This window comes from Salmo salar, chromosome 07 (assembly GCF_965601325.2).
Source record: "Salmo salar chromosome 07, fSalSal1, whole genome shotgun sequence".
Taxonomy (NCBI): domain Eukaryota; kingdom Metazoa; phylum Chordata; class Actinopteri; order Salmoniformes; family Salmonidae; genus Salmo; species Salmo salar.
The window spans coordinates 14,441,730-14,454,492 of NC_138297.1; the positions used below are offsets into that span (position 1 = coordinate 14,441,730).

Consider the following 12,763-nt stretch of genomic DNA (forward strand, 5'->3'; position numbering starts at 1 on the left):
CACACACACACACACACACACTGTACAATCCCACCACCGCCTCCTCCCCAGACACCTCTGGCCCAATTCACAAACTCACCAGCTCTTTATATGAAACTCAGTCAGTATCATAAAACTAAGTCTAGTTTCGTAGTACTGCTTGATTTAACCGGTGGCTGAATCCCTCTAAGAAAATAAACCATTTTTCTCTGACACCAAGTCTACTCCAGCCAAGTGGGCTGCACATTTTGGTTTATGCCCTAGCCCTACACAGCTGATTCAAATAATCAAAGCTTGATGATAAGTTGGTTATTTATAATGGCGCCGGAGGAGTTGGCTGCCGTTTTACGGGCTCTTAACCAATTGTGCTATTTTGTGTGTTTTTTCGCATTGTTTGTAACTTATTTTGTATATAATGTTTCTGCCACCATCTTTAATGACCAAAAAGAGCTTCTGGATATCAGAACAACGATTCATTACCTCGAACTGGACAAAGATTTGTTCTTTAACAAGTCGGATGCAAAGGATTTACTGCTGATACCGGACCAGGCCCAAATCCCTGTATTCACATGAAGAAGAGACGCCAATACAGGGGACGCAGGTGCCTTGTGAGAATTCGTCGGCGAGTGGGTAACCCGCCTCGACCATCTGTACTATTGACCAATGTGCAATCATTGGAAACTAAACTGGATGAGCTCCGTTCAAGACTATCCTACCAACAGGACATTAAAAACTGTAATATCTTATGTTTCACTGAGTCGTGGCTGAACGACGATATGGATAATATACAGTTGGCTGTGTTGTCCAGTTATTGAGGGGTGGAGGGTTGTGTCTACTTGTCAATATCAGCTGGTGCACCAAATCTAATAATAAGGAGGTCTCAAGGTTTTGCTCACCTGAGGTAGATTATCTCATGATAAACTGTAGACCACACTATTTACCAAGAAAGTTCTCATCTATGTTTTTCGCAGCTGTCTATTTACCACCACAAACCGATGCTGGCACTAAGACCGCACTCAACGAACTGTATAAGGCCATAAGCAAACAATAAAATGCTCATCCAGAGGCGGCGCTCCTAGTTGCTGGGTACTTTAATGCAGGGAAACTTAAATCCATTTTACATAATCTCTACCAGCATGTCACATGTGCAAAAGCCTTGAGACATGGATTGTGTATGTGTGCCATTCAGAGGGTGAATGGGCAAGACAAAAGATGTAAGTACCTTTGAACAGGATACGGTAGTATGTGCCAGGCGCACCGGTTTGTGTCGAGAACTGCAACGTTGCTGGGTTTTTCATGTGTATCAAGAATGGTCCACCACCCAAAGAATGTCAAGCCAACTTGACACAACTGTGGGAAGCATTGGAGTCAAGATGGGCCAGCATCCCTGTGGAACTCTTTCGACACCTCGTAGAGTCCATGTTCACGACGAATTGAGGCTGTTCTGAGGGCATAAGGGGGTGCAACTCAATATTAGGAAGGTATCCTTAATGTTTTGTATACACTCAGTATATATACAGTTGAAGTCAGAAGTTTACATACACCTTAGCCAAATACATTTAAACTCAGTTTTTTCACAATTCCTGACATTTAATCCTAGTAAAACTTCCCTGCTGTAGGTCAGTTAGGATCACCACTTTATTTTAAGAATGTGAAATGTCAGAATAATAGTAGAGAGAATGATTTATTTCAGCTTTTATTTCTTTCATCACATTCCCAGTGGGGCAGAAGTTTACATACACTCAATTAGTATTTGGTAGCATTGCCTTTAAATTGTTTATTAACTTGGGTCAAACGTTTCGGGTAGCCTTCCACAAGCTTCCCACAATAAGTTGGGTGAATTTTGGCCCATTCCTCCTCACAGAGCTGGTGTAACTGAGTCAGATTTGTAGGCCTCCTTGCTCACACATGCTTTTTCAGTTCTGCCCACAAATTTTCTATATGATTGAGGTCAGGGATTTGTTATGGCCACTCCAATATCTTGACTCTGTTGTCCTTAAGCCATTTTGCTACAACTTTGGAAGTATGCTTGGGGTCATTGTCCATTTGGAAGACCCATTTACGACCAAGCTTTAACTTCCTGACTGATGTCTTGAGATGTTGCTTCAATATATCCACATAATTGTCCCTCCTTATGATGCCATCTATTTTGTGAAGTGCACCAGTCCCTCCTGCAGCAAAGCACCCCCACAACATGATGCTGCCACCCCCGTGCTTCACGGTTGGGATGGTGTTCTTCGGCTTGCAAGCCTCCCCCTTTTCCCTCCAAACATAACAATGGTCATTATGGCCGAACAGTTCTATTTTTGTTTCATCAGATCAGAGGACATTTCTCCAAAAAGTACGATCTTTGTCCCCATGTGCAGTTGCAAACCATAGTCTGGCATTTTTATGGCGATTTTGGAGCAGTGGCTTCTTCCTTCCTGAGCGGCCTTTCGGGTTATGTCAATATAGGACTCGTTTTACTGTGGATATAGATACTTTTGTACCTGTTTCCTTCAGCATCTTCACAAAGTCCTTTGCTGTTGTTATGGGATTGATTTGAACTTTTCGCACCAAAGTACGTTCATCTCTAGGAGACAGAACGCGTCTCCTTCCTGAGTGGTATGACGGCTGCCTGGTCCCATGGTGTTTATACTTGCGTACTATTGTCTGTACAGATGAACGTAGTACCTTCAGGCGTTTGGAAATTGCTTCCAAGGATGAAACAGACTTGTGGAGGTCTACAATTTTTCCCATGATGTCAAGCAGTTTGAAGGTAGGCCTTGAAATACATCCACAGGTACACCTCCAATTGACTCAAATGATGTTAATTAGCCTATCAGAAGCTTCTAAAGCCATGACATCATTTTCTGGAATTTTCTTAGCTGTTTAAAGGCACAGTCAACTTAGTGTATGTAAACTTCTGACCCACTAGAATTGTGATATAGTAAATTATAAGTGAAATAATCTGTCTGTAAATAATTGTTGGGAAAATTACTTGTGTCATGCACAAAGTAGATGTCCTATCTGACCTGCCAAAACTATAGTTTGTTAACAAGAAATTTGTGGAGTGGTTGAAAAATGAGTTTAAATGACTCCAACCTAACTGTATGTAAACCTCCGACTTCAACTGTTTATACAGTGCATTCGGAAAGTATTCAGAACCCTTGACTTTTTCCACATTTTGTTATGTTACAGCCTTATTCTAAAATGTATTAAATAAAACATTTTCCTCATCAATCTACACACAATACCCCAAAATGGCAAAGCGAAAACAGGTTTTTAGAAATGTTGGCAAATGTATTAAAACAGAAATACCTTATTTACATAAGTTTTCAGCCCCTTAGCTATAAGACTCGAAATTGAGCTCAGGTACATCCTGTTTCCTTTGATCATCCTTGAGATGTTTCCAGTGGCGATTTTAGCATGTAAATCTTGGTGGGGCAAAAAATTAAAATGTGGGATGCATGCCAACAAAGCCAGTACGCAACACAACACTAAATAATACATTAATAGCACTTTAACGGTGACATTAATGAGCGAGTGAGCAACGACGATATAACTATTTGTTCAGCACTTTTGAAATGTACAGCGACAGAATTCAGAACATGGGCCGTTCGTGCAGTGTACTCCCTGTACAACAAGTCAGAACCGTAGGATAAATAAAGGGGGAATATTAACAAACAATGAAAGCTCTTACAATATTCAATGATTACATTTCTCTAAAACAGGTTATAGGCTACATGTGCACAACCAAGTTAGAACAGTAAGCGAAGTTATGAGGTGAAAATAGACCAAATGATTAGGGTGAGGCACATTGAACGGCGTTTGGGTCTTTGCATATCAAAAAAGATACACGTCATATAACAATATCTGATGCATCAAATAACACAATTCTATTATAGAATGTTGTGTGTGCTGAATTTGCACATGCAAGTCAAGCGCCACCACTACAATAAGTAGCACTGTCAAAGCTGTACAAAAAAAGTTGGCAAACAAGCACACACCGGGCCACGAACGATGTGTTTACAATACCACGATGGTGAAAATAGACCAAATTATTAGGGTGAGTCACATGGACTACTAACAGCTTAGTACACAACATACACTTAGTATTACTTTCTTAGCTACAGTATACATAAATCCCTTGCATATTACATCATTTATGCAGCAGCATACAAGACATTTTTGGACTCACCTTGTGAAGGTGGAGCAGCAGTCCCTTGTGAGCAAATTTTGTTGTCAAAATCTGCCATTCTCTGGATTTATGGTGGGAACTCTGAGAAAAAAAACACACAGCCACTCCATTGAATAGCAGGCTAACATTAGTGGTTGCTTTGCAATGCTTGCAGTTAGCCACTGATTCCTTCCAAATGAATTTGCGATTTCCAACTTGTTGTGTAATATTTATGTCCAATGGCCGATGAGCACCGATGCATTTTATCTATAATTTCTCTTCATTATTTATCTTCATATGACAATGATTAATAAGGATTTACCAGTAGATTGTCGACTTGATTCATGATGATGACTGCTAGCGAAGACTTTGAAAGTAAGATGTTGACATGATCAGTCCAATAAAAGCTACTGTTCTTATAACGTTATTTGACGTCATATTATCTGTGGCCAATGACCTTGAGCCTTCTTGGATGGGCACTTCTAATATAACTCTATGGCAGGACCCAAAGGACTGAAATGTGGATGTCTACCCTTACTAAGCACTTAAACTTGGCGATGACGTACTGTCCCCTTGAGTGACAGAGCACTGAGCAAATCACGGCGCAATGCTCCTATTTTCTGCTGGCTCGCCCCACCACCACAGAAAGCACTGAGCTAGGCTGAAACACCTGCATTTGGGAGCTGCCTTACTGAAGAAAACAAAATAGAGACCATGTTTGTATATGGCTTTATTAACTAAATGATTATATTTTTAAAAAACTGATAAAAACTGATATGTGACACGTATTAATGCCAAAATAACATGCAAAACAGGCAAAGAAACATGTTTTTTTGTTGTTGTTGTAGCTAAACAGGTGGTTCTCAAAACAGATGGTGCTCTGCCCTACCTGCTCTGAATGACGGGTTGCCACTGGACATTTGATGTATGGTTTGCCCCCGGAGACCATGTGTGTACGCAGCTTTATTAACTGAATTATATATGTTTCCAAACTGATATGTGACACGTATTAATGCCCCACCTGCCCTGAATGACGGGTTGCCACTGGATGTTTCTATAACTTGACTGGAGTCTACCTGTAGTGAATTCAATTGATTGGACATGATTTGGAAAGGCACACACCTGTTAATGTAAGGTCCCACAGTTGACAGTGCATGTCAGAGCAAAGACCAATCCATAAGGTTAAAGGAAGTGTACGTAGAGCTCCGAGACAGGATTGTGTCAAGGAACAGATCTGGGGCAGTGAACCAAAAAATGTTTGCAGCATTGAAGGTCCCCAAGAACACAGTGGCCTCCTCCAAGTTTGGAACCACCAAGATTCTTCCTAGAGCTGGGCACCCGGCCAAACTGAGCAATTAGGGTAGAAGGGCCTTGGTCAGGGAGGTGACCAAGACCCTGATGGTCACTCTGACAGAGCTCCAGAGTTCCTCTGTGGAGATGGGAGAACCTTCCAGAAGGACAACCATCTTTGCAGCACTCAACCAATCAGGCCTTTATGGTAAGCGTCACAACTGGAAGAAACCTGGCACCATCCCTACGGTGAAGCATGGTGGTGGCAGCATCATGGTGTGGGGATGTTTTTCAGCGGCAGGGACTGGGAGACTCGTCAGGATCAAGGGAAATATGAACGGAGCAAAGTACAGAGAGATCCTTGATGAAAACCTGCTCCAGGGCACTCAGGACCTCAGACTGGGATGAAGGTTCACCTTCCAACAGGACAACGACCCTAAGCACACATCCAAGACAATGCAGTAGTGGCTTCGGGACAAGTCTCTGAATGTCCTTGAGTGGCCCAGGCACAACCTGGACTTGAACCTGATTGAACATCTCTGGAGAGACCTGAAAATAGCTGTGCAGTAACGCTCCCCATCCAACCTGACAGAGCTTGAGAGGATCTGCAGAGGAGAATGGGAACAACTGGTGTGCCAAATAGGTGTGCCAAATACAGGTGTGCCAAACTTGTAGCGTCATACCCAATAAGACTCAAGGCTGTAATCATTGCCTAAAGTGCTTCAAAAAAGTACTGAGTAAAGGGTCTGAATACTAAATGTGATATTTCCATTTGTAATTTTTATAAATTTGCAAACATTTGGAAAAACCAGTTTTTGCTTTGTCATTATGGGATATTGTGTGTAGATAGTTTCCCCCCCCCCTCTTCAACGTAATACATTTTAGAATAAGGCTGTAACATAACAAAATGTGGATTGAGTCAAGGGGTCTGAATACTTTCCGAATGCACTGTATCGCCCCAAAATTTTTATTACAAACTTTGTGACTGACACCGGGGGCAAACCATACATCAAATGTCCAGTGGCAACCCGTATTTTAAGAGCAGGTAGGGCAGAGCCTGTTTTGCATGTTATTTTGGCATTAATACGTGTCACATATCAGTTTTTATCATTACATTTTTTTTTGTTGAATCATTTAGTAATAAAGCCGTATACAAACATGGTCTCTATTTTGCTTTCTTGAGTAAGGCAGCTCCATAATGCAGGTGTTTCAGCCTAGCTCAGTGCTTTCTGTGATGGTGGGGCAGCCAGCGTAAAATACCGAGAGGAGGGGTTGGTAATGTTCTCTAGTTGCGCAGTGATTGGCTCAGTGTTCTGTCACTCATGGGGACACTACATCACTGCAAAAGCTACGGGGAGAGCTCGAAAATTCAAGCCCTTTGGGTGCTGCAATAGATTTATATTAGAAGTGCCCATCCAAGAAGGCTCAAGGTCATTGGCCACAGATAAAATGACGTCAAATCATGTTATATCTACCGTAGTATGATTCATCATCATGAATCAAGTCGACAATCTACTGGCAAATCATTTTCAATCCTTGTCATATTAAGAGAAATTATAGATTAAATATAGCGGTGCTCATCGGCCATTGGACATAAACGTTACACAACAAGTTGGAAATCGCAAATTCAACAATTAGGGGTTTGGAAGGAATCAGTGGCTAACTGCAAGCATTGCAAAGCAATCACTAGTCTGCTATTCAGTGGAGTGGCTGTGTGGTCCAAATCTTGAGTTTAAGGGTCTCTTTTCCAAGCTTAAAAGGATAAACATTAAACATTGGCCATGCTGTCAATCCAGCATGACTTCTGTCATGTTCAAAACAACTGGAAACTCTGAAAAAAACGAGCTCCGATTGGGAAAATATGTTTTTGAACGGTCATCCAACTCTGAATTTCAAGTCGGGAACTAAGGCCTCTTTCTAGTGCTCCGACCTGAAGATCAGTGATGTCATGATTCAACCTTGTTTTTTTCCTGAGTTCCCAGTTGTCTTGAAAGCACCATAAATCCAGAGAATGCCAGACTTTGATGACAAACTTTGATGACAAAATTTGCCCACAAAGAACAGCTGCGTCGTCTTCCTGTTCAAGTAAGCACAGCACAACAAGGTGATTCCAAAAATGTCTTGTATACTGACGCATAAATTATGTAATATGCCAGGGAGATATGTATACTGTAGCTAAGAAAGTAATACTAAGTGTATGTTGTGTAGTAAGCTGTTAGTAGCCCATGTGCCTCACCCTAATAATTTGGTCACTTTTCCCTTCCTAACTTAGTCAACTGTTCTGACTTGGTGGTGCACATGTAGCCTATAGCCTATTTTAGAGAAATGTCATCATCAAATATTATAAGAGCTTTCATTGTCTGCTTATATGCCCACTTTATTTATCCTACGATTCTGACTTGGTGTACAGGGAGAATACTGTAAGAACGGCCCATGTTCTGAATTCTGTAGATGTACATTTCAAAAGTGCTATACAAATAGTTATATTGACTACGTCTGTCCTAGCTTGCTCTATAATGTCTTAATCAAAATTACGGCTTGCCTCTTATCCGCTCGTCATCCCCTTATGCCATAGTTTTTACATCTCAATTATCAGTAGAAACCACATTTATTCTTCGGGATCGGTGTCCCTTCCACAGGACAGTTGAGCTAACGTAGGCTAATGCGATTAGAATGAGGTTGTAAGTAACAAGAACATTTCCCAGGACATAGACATACAGTTGAAGTCGGAAGTTTACATACACTTAGGTTGGAGTCATTAAAACACATTTTTCAACCACTCCACAAATTTGTTGTTAACAAACTATAGTTTTGGCAAGTCAGATAGGACATCTACTTTGTGCATGCCACAAGTAATCTTTCCAACAATTGTTTACAGACCGATTATTTCACTCATAATTCACTGTATCACAATTCCAGTGGGTCAGAAGTTTACATACACTAAGTTAACTGTGCCTTTACACAGCTAGGAAAATGCCAGAAAATGATGTCATGGCTTTAGAAGCTTCTGATAGGCTAATTGACATCATTTGAATCAATTGGAGGTGCACCTGTGGATGTATTTCAAGGCCTACCTTCAAACTCAGTGCCTCTTTGCTTGACATCATGGGAAAATCAAAAGAAATCAGCCAAGACCTCAGAAAAAAATTGTAGACCTCCACAAGTCTGGTTCAATATTGGGAGCAATTTCCAAACGCCTGAAGCTCCCACGTTCATCTGTACAAACAATAGTACGCAAGCATAAACACCATGGGACCAGGCAGCCGTCATACCGCTCAGGAAGGAGACGCGTTCTGTCTCCTAGAGATGAACGTACTTTGGTGCAAAAAGTGCAAATTAATCCCAGAACAACAGCAAAGAACTTTGTGAAGATGCTGGAGGAAACAGGTACAAAAGTATCTATATCCACAGAAAAACGAGTCCTACCTCGACCTAACCTGAAAGGCAGCTCAGTAAGGAAGAAGCCACTGCTCCAAAACCGCCATAAAAGAGCCAGACTACGGTTTGCAACTGCACATGGGGACAAAGATCGTACTTTTTGGAGAAATGTCGTCTGGTCTGATGAAACAAAAATAGAACAGTTTGGCCATAATGACCATCGTTATGTTTGGAGGAAAAAGGGGGACGCTTGCAAGCCGAAGAACACCATCCCAATCATGAAGCACGGGGGTGGCAGCATTATGTTGTGGGAGTGTTTTGCTGCAAGAGGGATTGGTGCACTTCACAAAATAGATGGCATCATGAGGAAGGAAAATGATGTGGATATATTGAAGCAACATCTCAAGACATCAGTCAGGAAGTTAAAGCTTGGTCTTCCAAATGGACAATGACCCCAAGCATACTTCCAAAGTTGTGGAAAAATGGCTTAAAAGGACAACGAAGTCAAGGTATTAGAGTGGCCATCACAAAGCCCTGACCTCAATCATATAGAAAATTTGTGGGCAGAACTGAAAAAATGTGTGCGAGCAAGGAGGCCTACAAACCAGACTCAGTTACACCAGCTCTGTCAGGAGGAATGGGCCAAAATTCCCCCAACTTATTGTGGGAAGCTTGTGGGAGGCTACCCGAAATGTTTGACCCAAGTTAAACAATTTAAAGGCAATGCTACCAAATACAAATTGAGTGTGTGTAAACTTCTGACCCACTGGGAATGTGATGAAAGAAATAAAAGCTGAAATAAATCATTCTCTCTACTATTATTCTGACATTTCACATTCTTAAAATAAAGTGCTGATCCTAACTGACCAACGGCAGGGAATTTTTACTAGGATTAAATGTCAGGAATTGTAAAAAACTGAGTTTAAATGTATTTGGCTAAGGTGTATGTAAACTTCTGACTTCAACTGTATCTGATATTCTCAGAAAGCTTAAATTCTTGTTAATTGAACTGCACTGTCCAATTTACAGTAGCTATTACAGTGAAAGAATACCATGCTATTGTTTGAGGAGAGTGCACAATTTTGAACATGAAAAGTCATTAATAAACAAATTAGGCACATTTGGGCAGTCTTGATAGAAAATCTTTAACCGAAATACAATGGGTCATTGTATCAGCCTAAAAGTGTGCAAATTCACTGATGCCATCTAGTGGCCCAAATCTAAATTGCATCTGGTCTGGAATAATACATTATGGCCTTTCTCTTGCATTTCAAAGATGATGGTACAAAACAAATACAAAAGAACGTTTTTTTTTTTCTTTGTATTATCTTTTACCAGATCTATTGTGTTAAATTCTACTACATTCCTTTCACATTTCCATAAACGTCAAAGTGTTTCCTTTCAAATGGTACCAAGAATATTCATATCCTTGCTTCAGGGCCTAAGCAACAGGCAGTTAGATTTGGGTATGTCATTTTAGGCAAACATTTTAAAAAGGGCCTAATCCTTAAGAGGCCAAGTCAGCCATATCAGCTATGTTTTTTAAGGCAGTAAATAAGGCTGAATTAACTGTTTCGCTGCCAGACAAGGCTCCACTGATATCCAGGTGTAGCAGTAGTAAGGCGTTGGGACTCTGCTGTAGGCACTAAAAGTTTGTGGGCACCATTTGTCACCGTTATAATGCAATTAATGTATTGTTAGTGTTGTGTTGTGTTGTCAAGTGGCTTTGCTGGCATGCATCTAACACATTTTTTTAGAGTTTGCCCCTCCAAGATGTACAAGCTAAAATCGCCACTGCAAATGTCACTCCTTGCAGGTCTGAAAATCCAGAGAAGTAAAACATGTTGATTTCTTCTAGGAGTTATGGGGAAACAAATCAATTATATTCGAGAAGACGGTTGAAATGGATTCCATTATTTGCAATGACACTGTCACTCACAACCCAATAGGTTGACGCAGATGTTTTATCGTAGCTCACTGCCCAACTCCCATTTACATATGTGGATTTTGGGAGAGAGAGTCAGACAGGGATGTTGAAATGACAGAACGCAGAGGCAGTGTCAAAACGCTGCATGAATTGAGCTTTCAGTTCTGCGGTGTTGAGCAGCTGACAGTGAAGCGCGACGAGAGCGCACACACGGAACAGGACCGGAGCTGGCAGCGCGTGCTGGCATGTCAGGGTGGTTCTTGAAAAGCAGATTCGCCGTTGCTGAGAGAGGAGGACCATTCGGATGGAAAGAAACTGAGCTCCAAAAACCAACCTGTCGAGCGACGTCCCACGTCCCAGACGAAACAATGAGGTTCGGGATTGATTTTTGGACTGTTTGCAGAGCAAGACAGTGACGTAAATCCAATGACTTTGGTAAGAACCACGTTTCAAACGAGGAATAAAACATTCCGACGGAAAGATGTGTTTTACATTCCACAAGTTTAGATGAACGTTTAGGTGACTTCAAAGACACTAACTGCAGAATTTGAAGTGACTGGACTGGTATATCGTCGGCCTCCGAACACAAACGCTATCATTGGTCTAGAGTAGCAGAATAGTCTTATTGAGAACAATGTGAACCCACTTCTGTTATCCCGGAACATGTGCAGCGCGCCACACGCTGTGTCCATTATGACAAACAGCAACTTTGTTGCAATGTGCAATGTAGCAAACAATGATGCTTTTCTTTTTTCGAGAGAGTGATATAATAATTCGAATGTTTTGGTTTTGATGCAGCGTAAACGAAGGGGGTGAAAATGTTTCTCTTCAGTGTCCTGGCAAGTTTATTCGCGTTTACTTCACCAACATGTGGCTATCAGATGTCATGGGAAAATTGGAATGGCAATTTGCAAAACCGAGTGAATGAACTTGACAGTCGAACTACTCAACCTCACATCATTTTCATCCTGGTGGATGACCAAGGCTTCCGGGACGTGGGCTACCATGGGTCCGAGATCAAAACCCCAACTCTGGACAGGCTGGCAGCGCAGGGAGTGAAACTGGAGAATTACTACGTGCAGCCTCTCTGCAGCCCCTCCAGGAGTCAATTAATGACCGGCAGGTACGTTTATCCTACTGTCTAGTGGCCATTCAGATGTGGTCAATGCACAATGCAAGTGTTATAAATGTGTTGAAAGTGTTATAAATGTGTTAAAGTCAAGAGGTGAGTAACTTTCTGATTAGACCAGCACACGCGTGAGTCGGAGTGGCCATCACATGCATGTTGATTTTGTCCATCCTCACCAACACCATGACAGGTTAAAATACCAAAACCAACTGTGAACCAACTACATTCATTTGATGGCAGGTCGAAACACACTTGAAACATTCATGGACATTTAGCTAGTTAGCTGTTGCTAACTAGTTTGTCCTAGGAGATGAACATTGGGTTATTTTACTTGACATGCATATGGGCCTCTTTTTAGCTGGTTCTTTGTCTAATTTTTACCAGGAGTCATAAAAAATAGTGTGTTTCTCTACTTCGATGAATAATCAACATATAAAAAGGGAAACCTCGTTCGTTTTTAGATGGTGGTCTTTAATCTTCCCGAGTGGCACAGAGGTCTAAGGCTAGAGTGCTAGAGGCGTCACTACAGACCCTGGTTCGATTACAGGCTGTATCACCACCAGCCGTGATTGCGAGTCCCATAGGGCGGCGCACAATTGGCCCAGCGTCGTCCGGGTTAGGGTTTGGCCAGCGTAGGCTGTCATTGTAAATAAGAATTTGTTCTTAACTGACTTGCTGAGTTAAAAAAAAATAAAAAAAATAATGAAACGATTGAATAACGTGTATGTGTGGGTAAAATGATTGAATAACGTGTATGTGTGGGTAAAATGCTTGAATAACGTGTATGTGTGGGTAAAATGATTGAATAACATGTATGTGTGGGTAAAATGATTGAATAACGTGTATGTGTGGGTAAAATGATTGAATAACGTGTATGTGTGGGTAAAATGATTGAATAACG

At 41.4% G+C, this 12,763-nt stretch overlaps 1 protein-coding gene across 1 annotated transcript in view; it reads left to right on the forward strand.

Annotated features, from left to right (window-relative positions):
- The first annotated feature begins 10,787 nt into the window (after nt 1-10,787).
- LOC106608575 (arylsulfatase J-like) overlaps nt 10,788-12,763 on the forward strand; it is a 33,498-nt gene continuing 31,522 nt past the window's right edge. Inside the window, exon 1 of the mRNA XM_014206564.3 lies at nt 10,788-11,856. Within this exon, the coding sequence (XP_014062039.1) occupies nt 11,552-11,856 (305 nt within the window). The 5' untranslated portion in view covers nt 10,788-11,551. The remainder of the gene's footprint in view (nt 11,857-12,763) is intronic.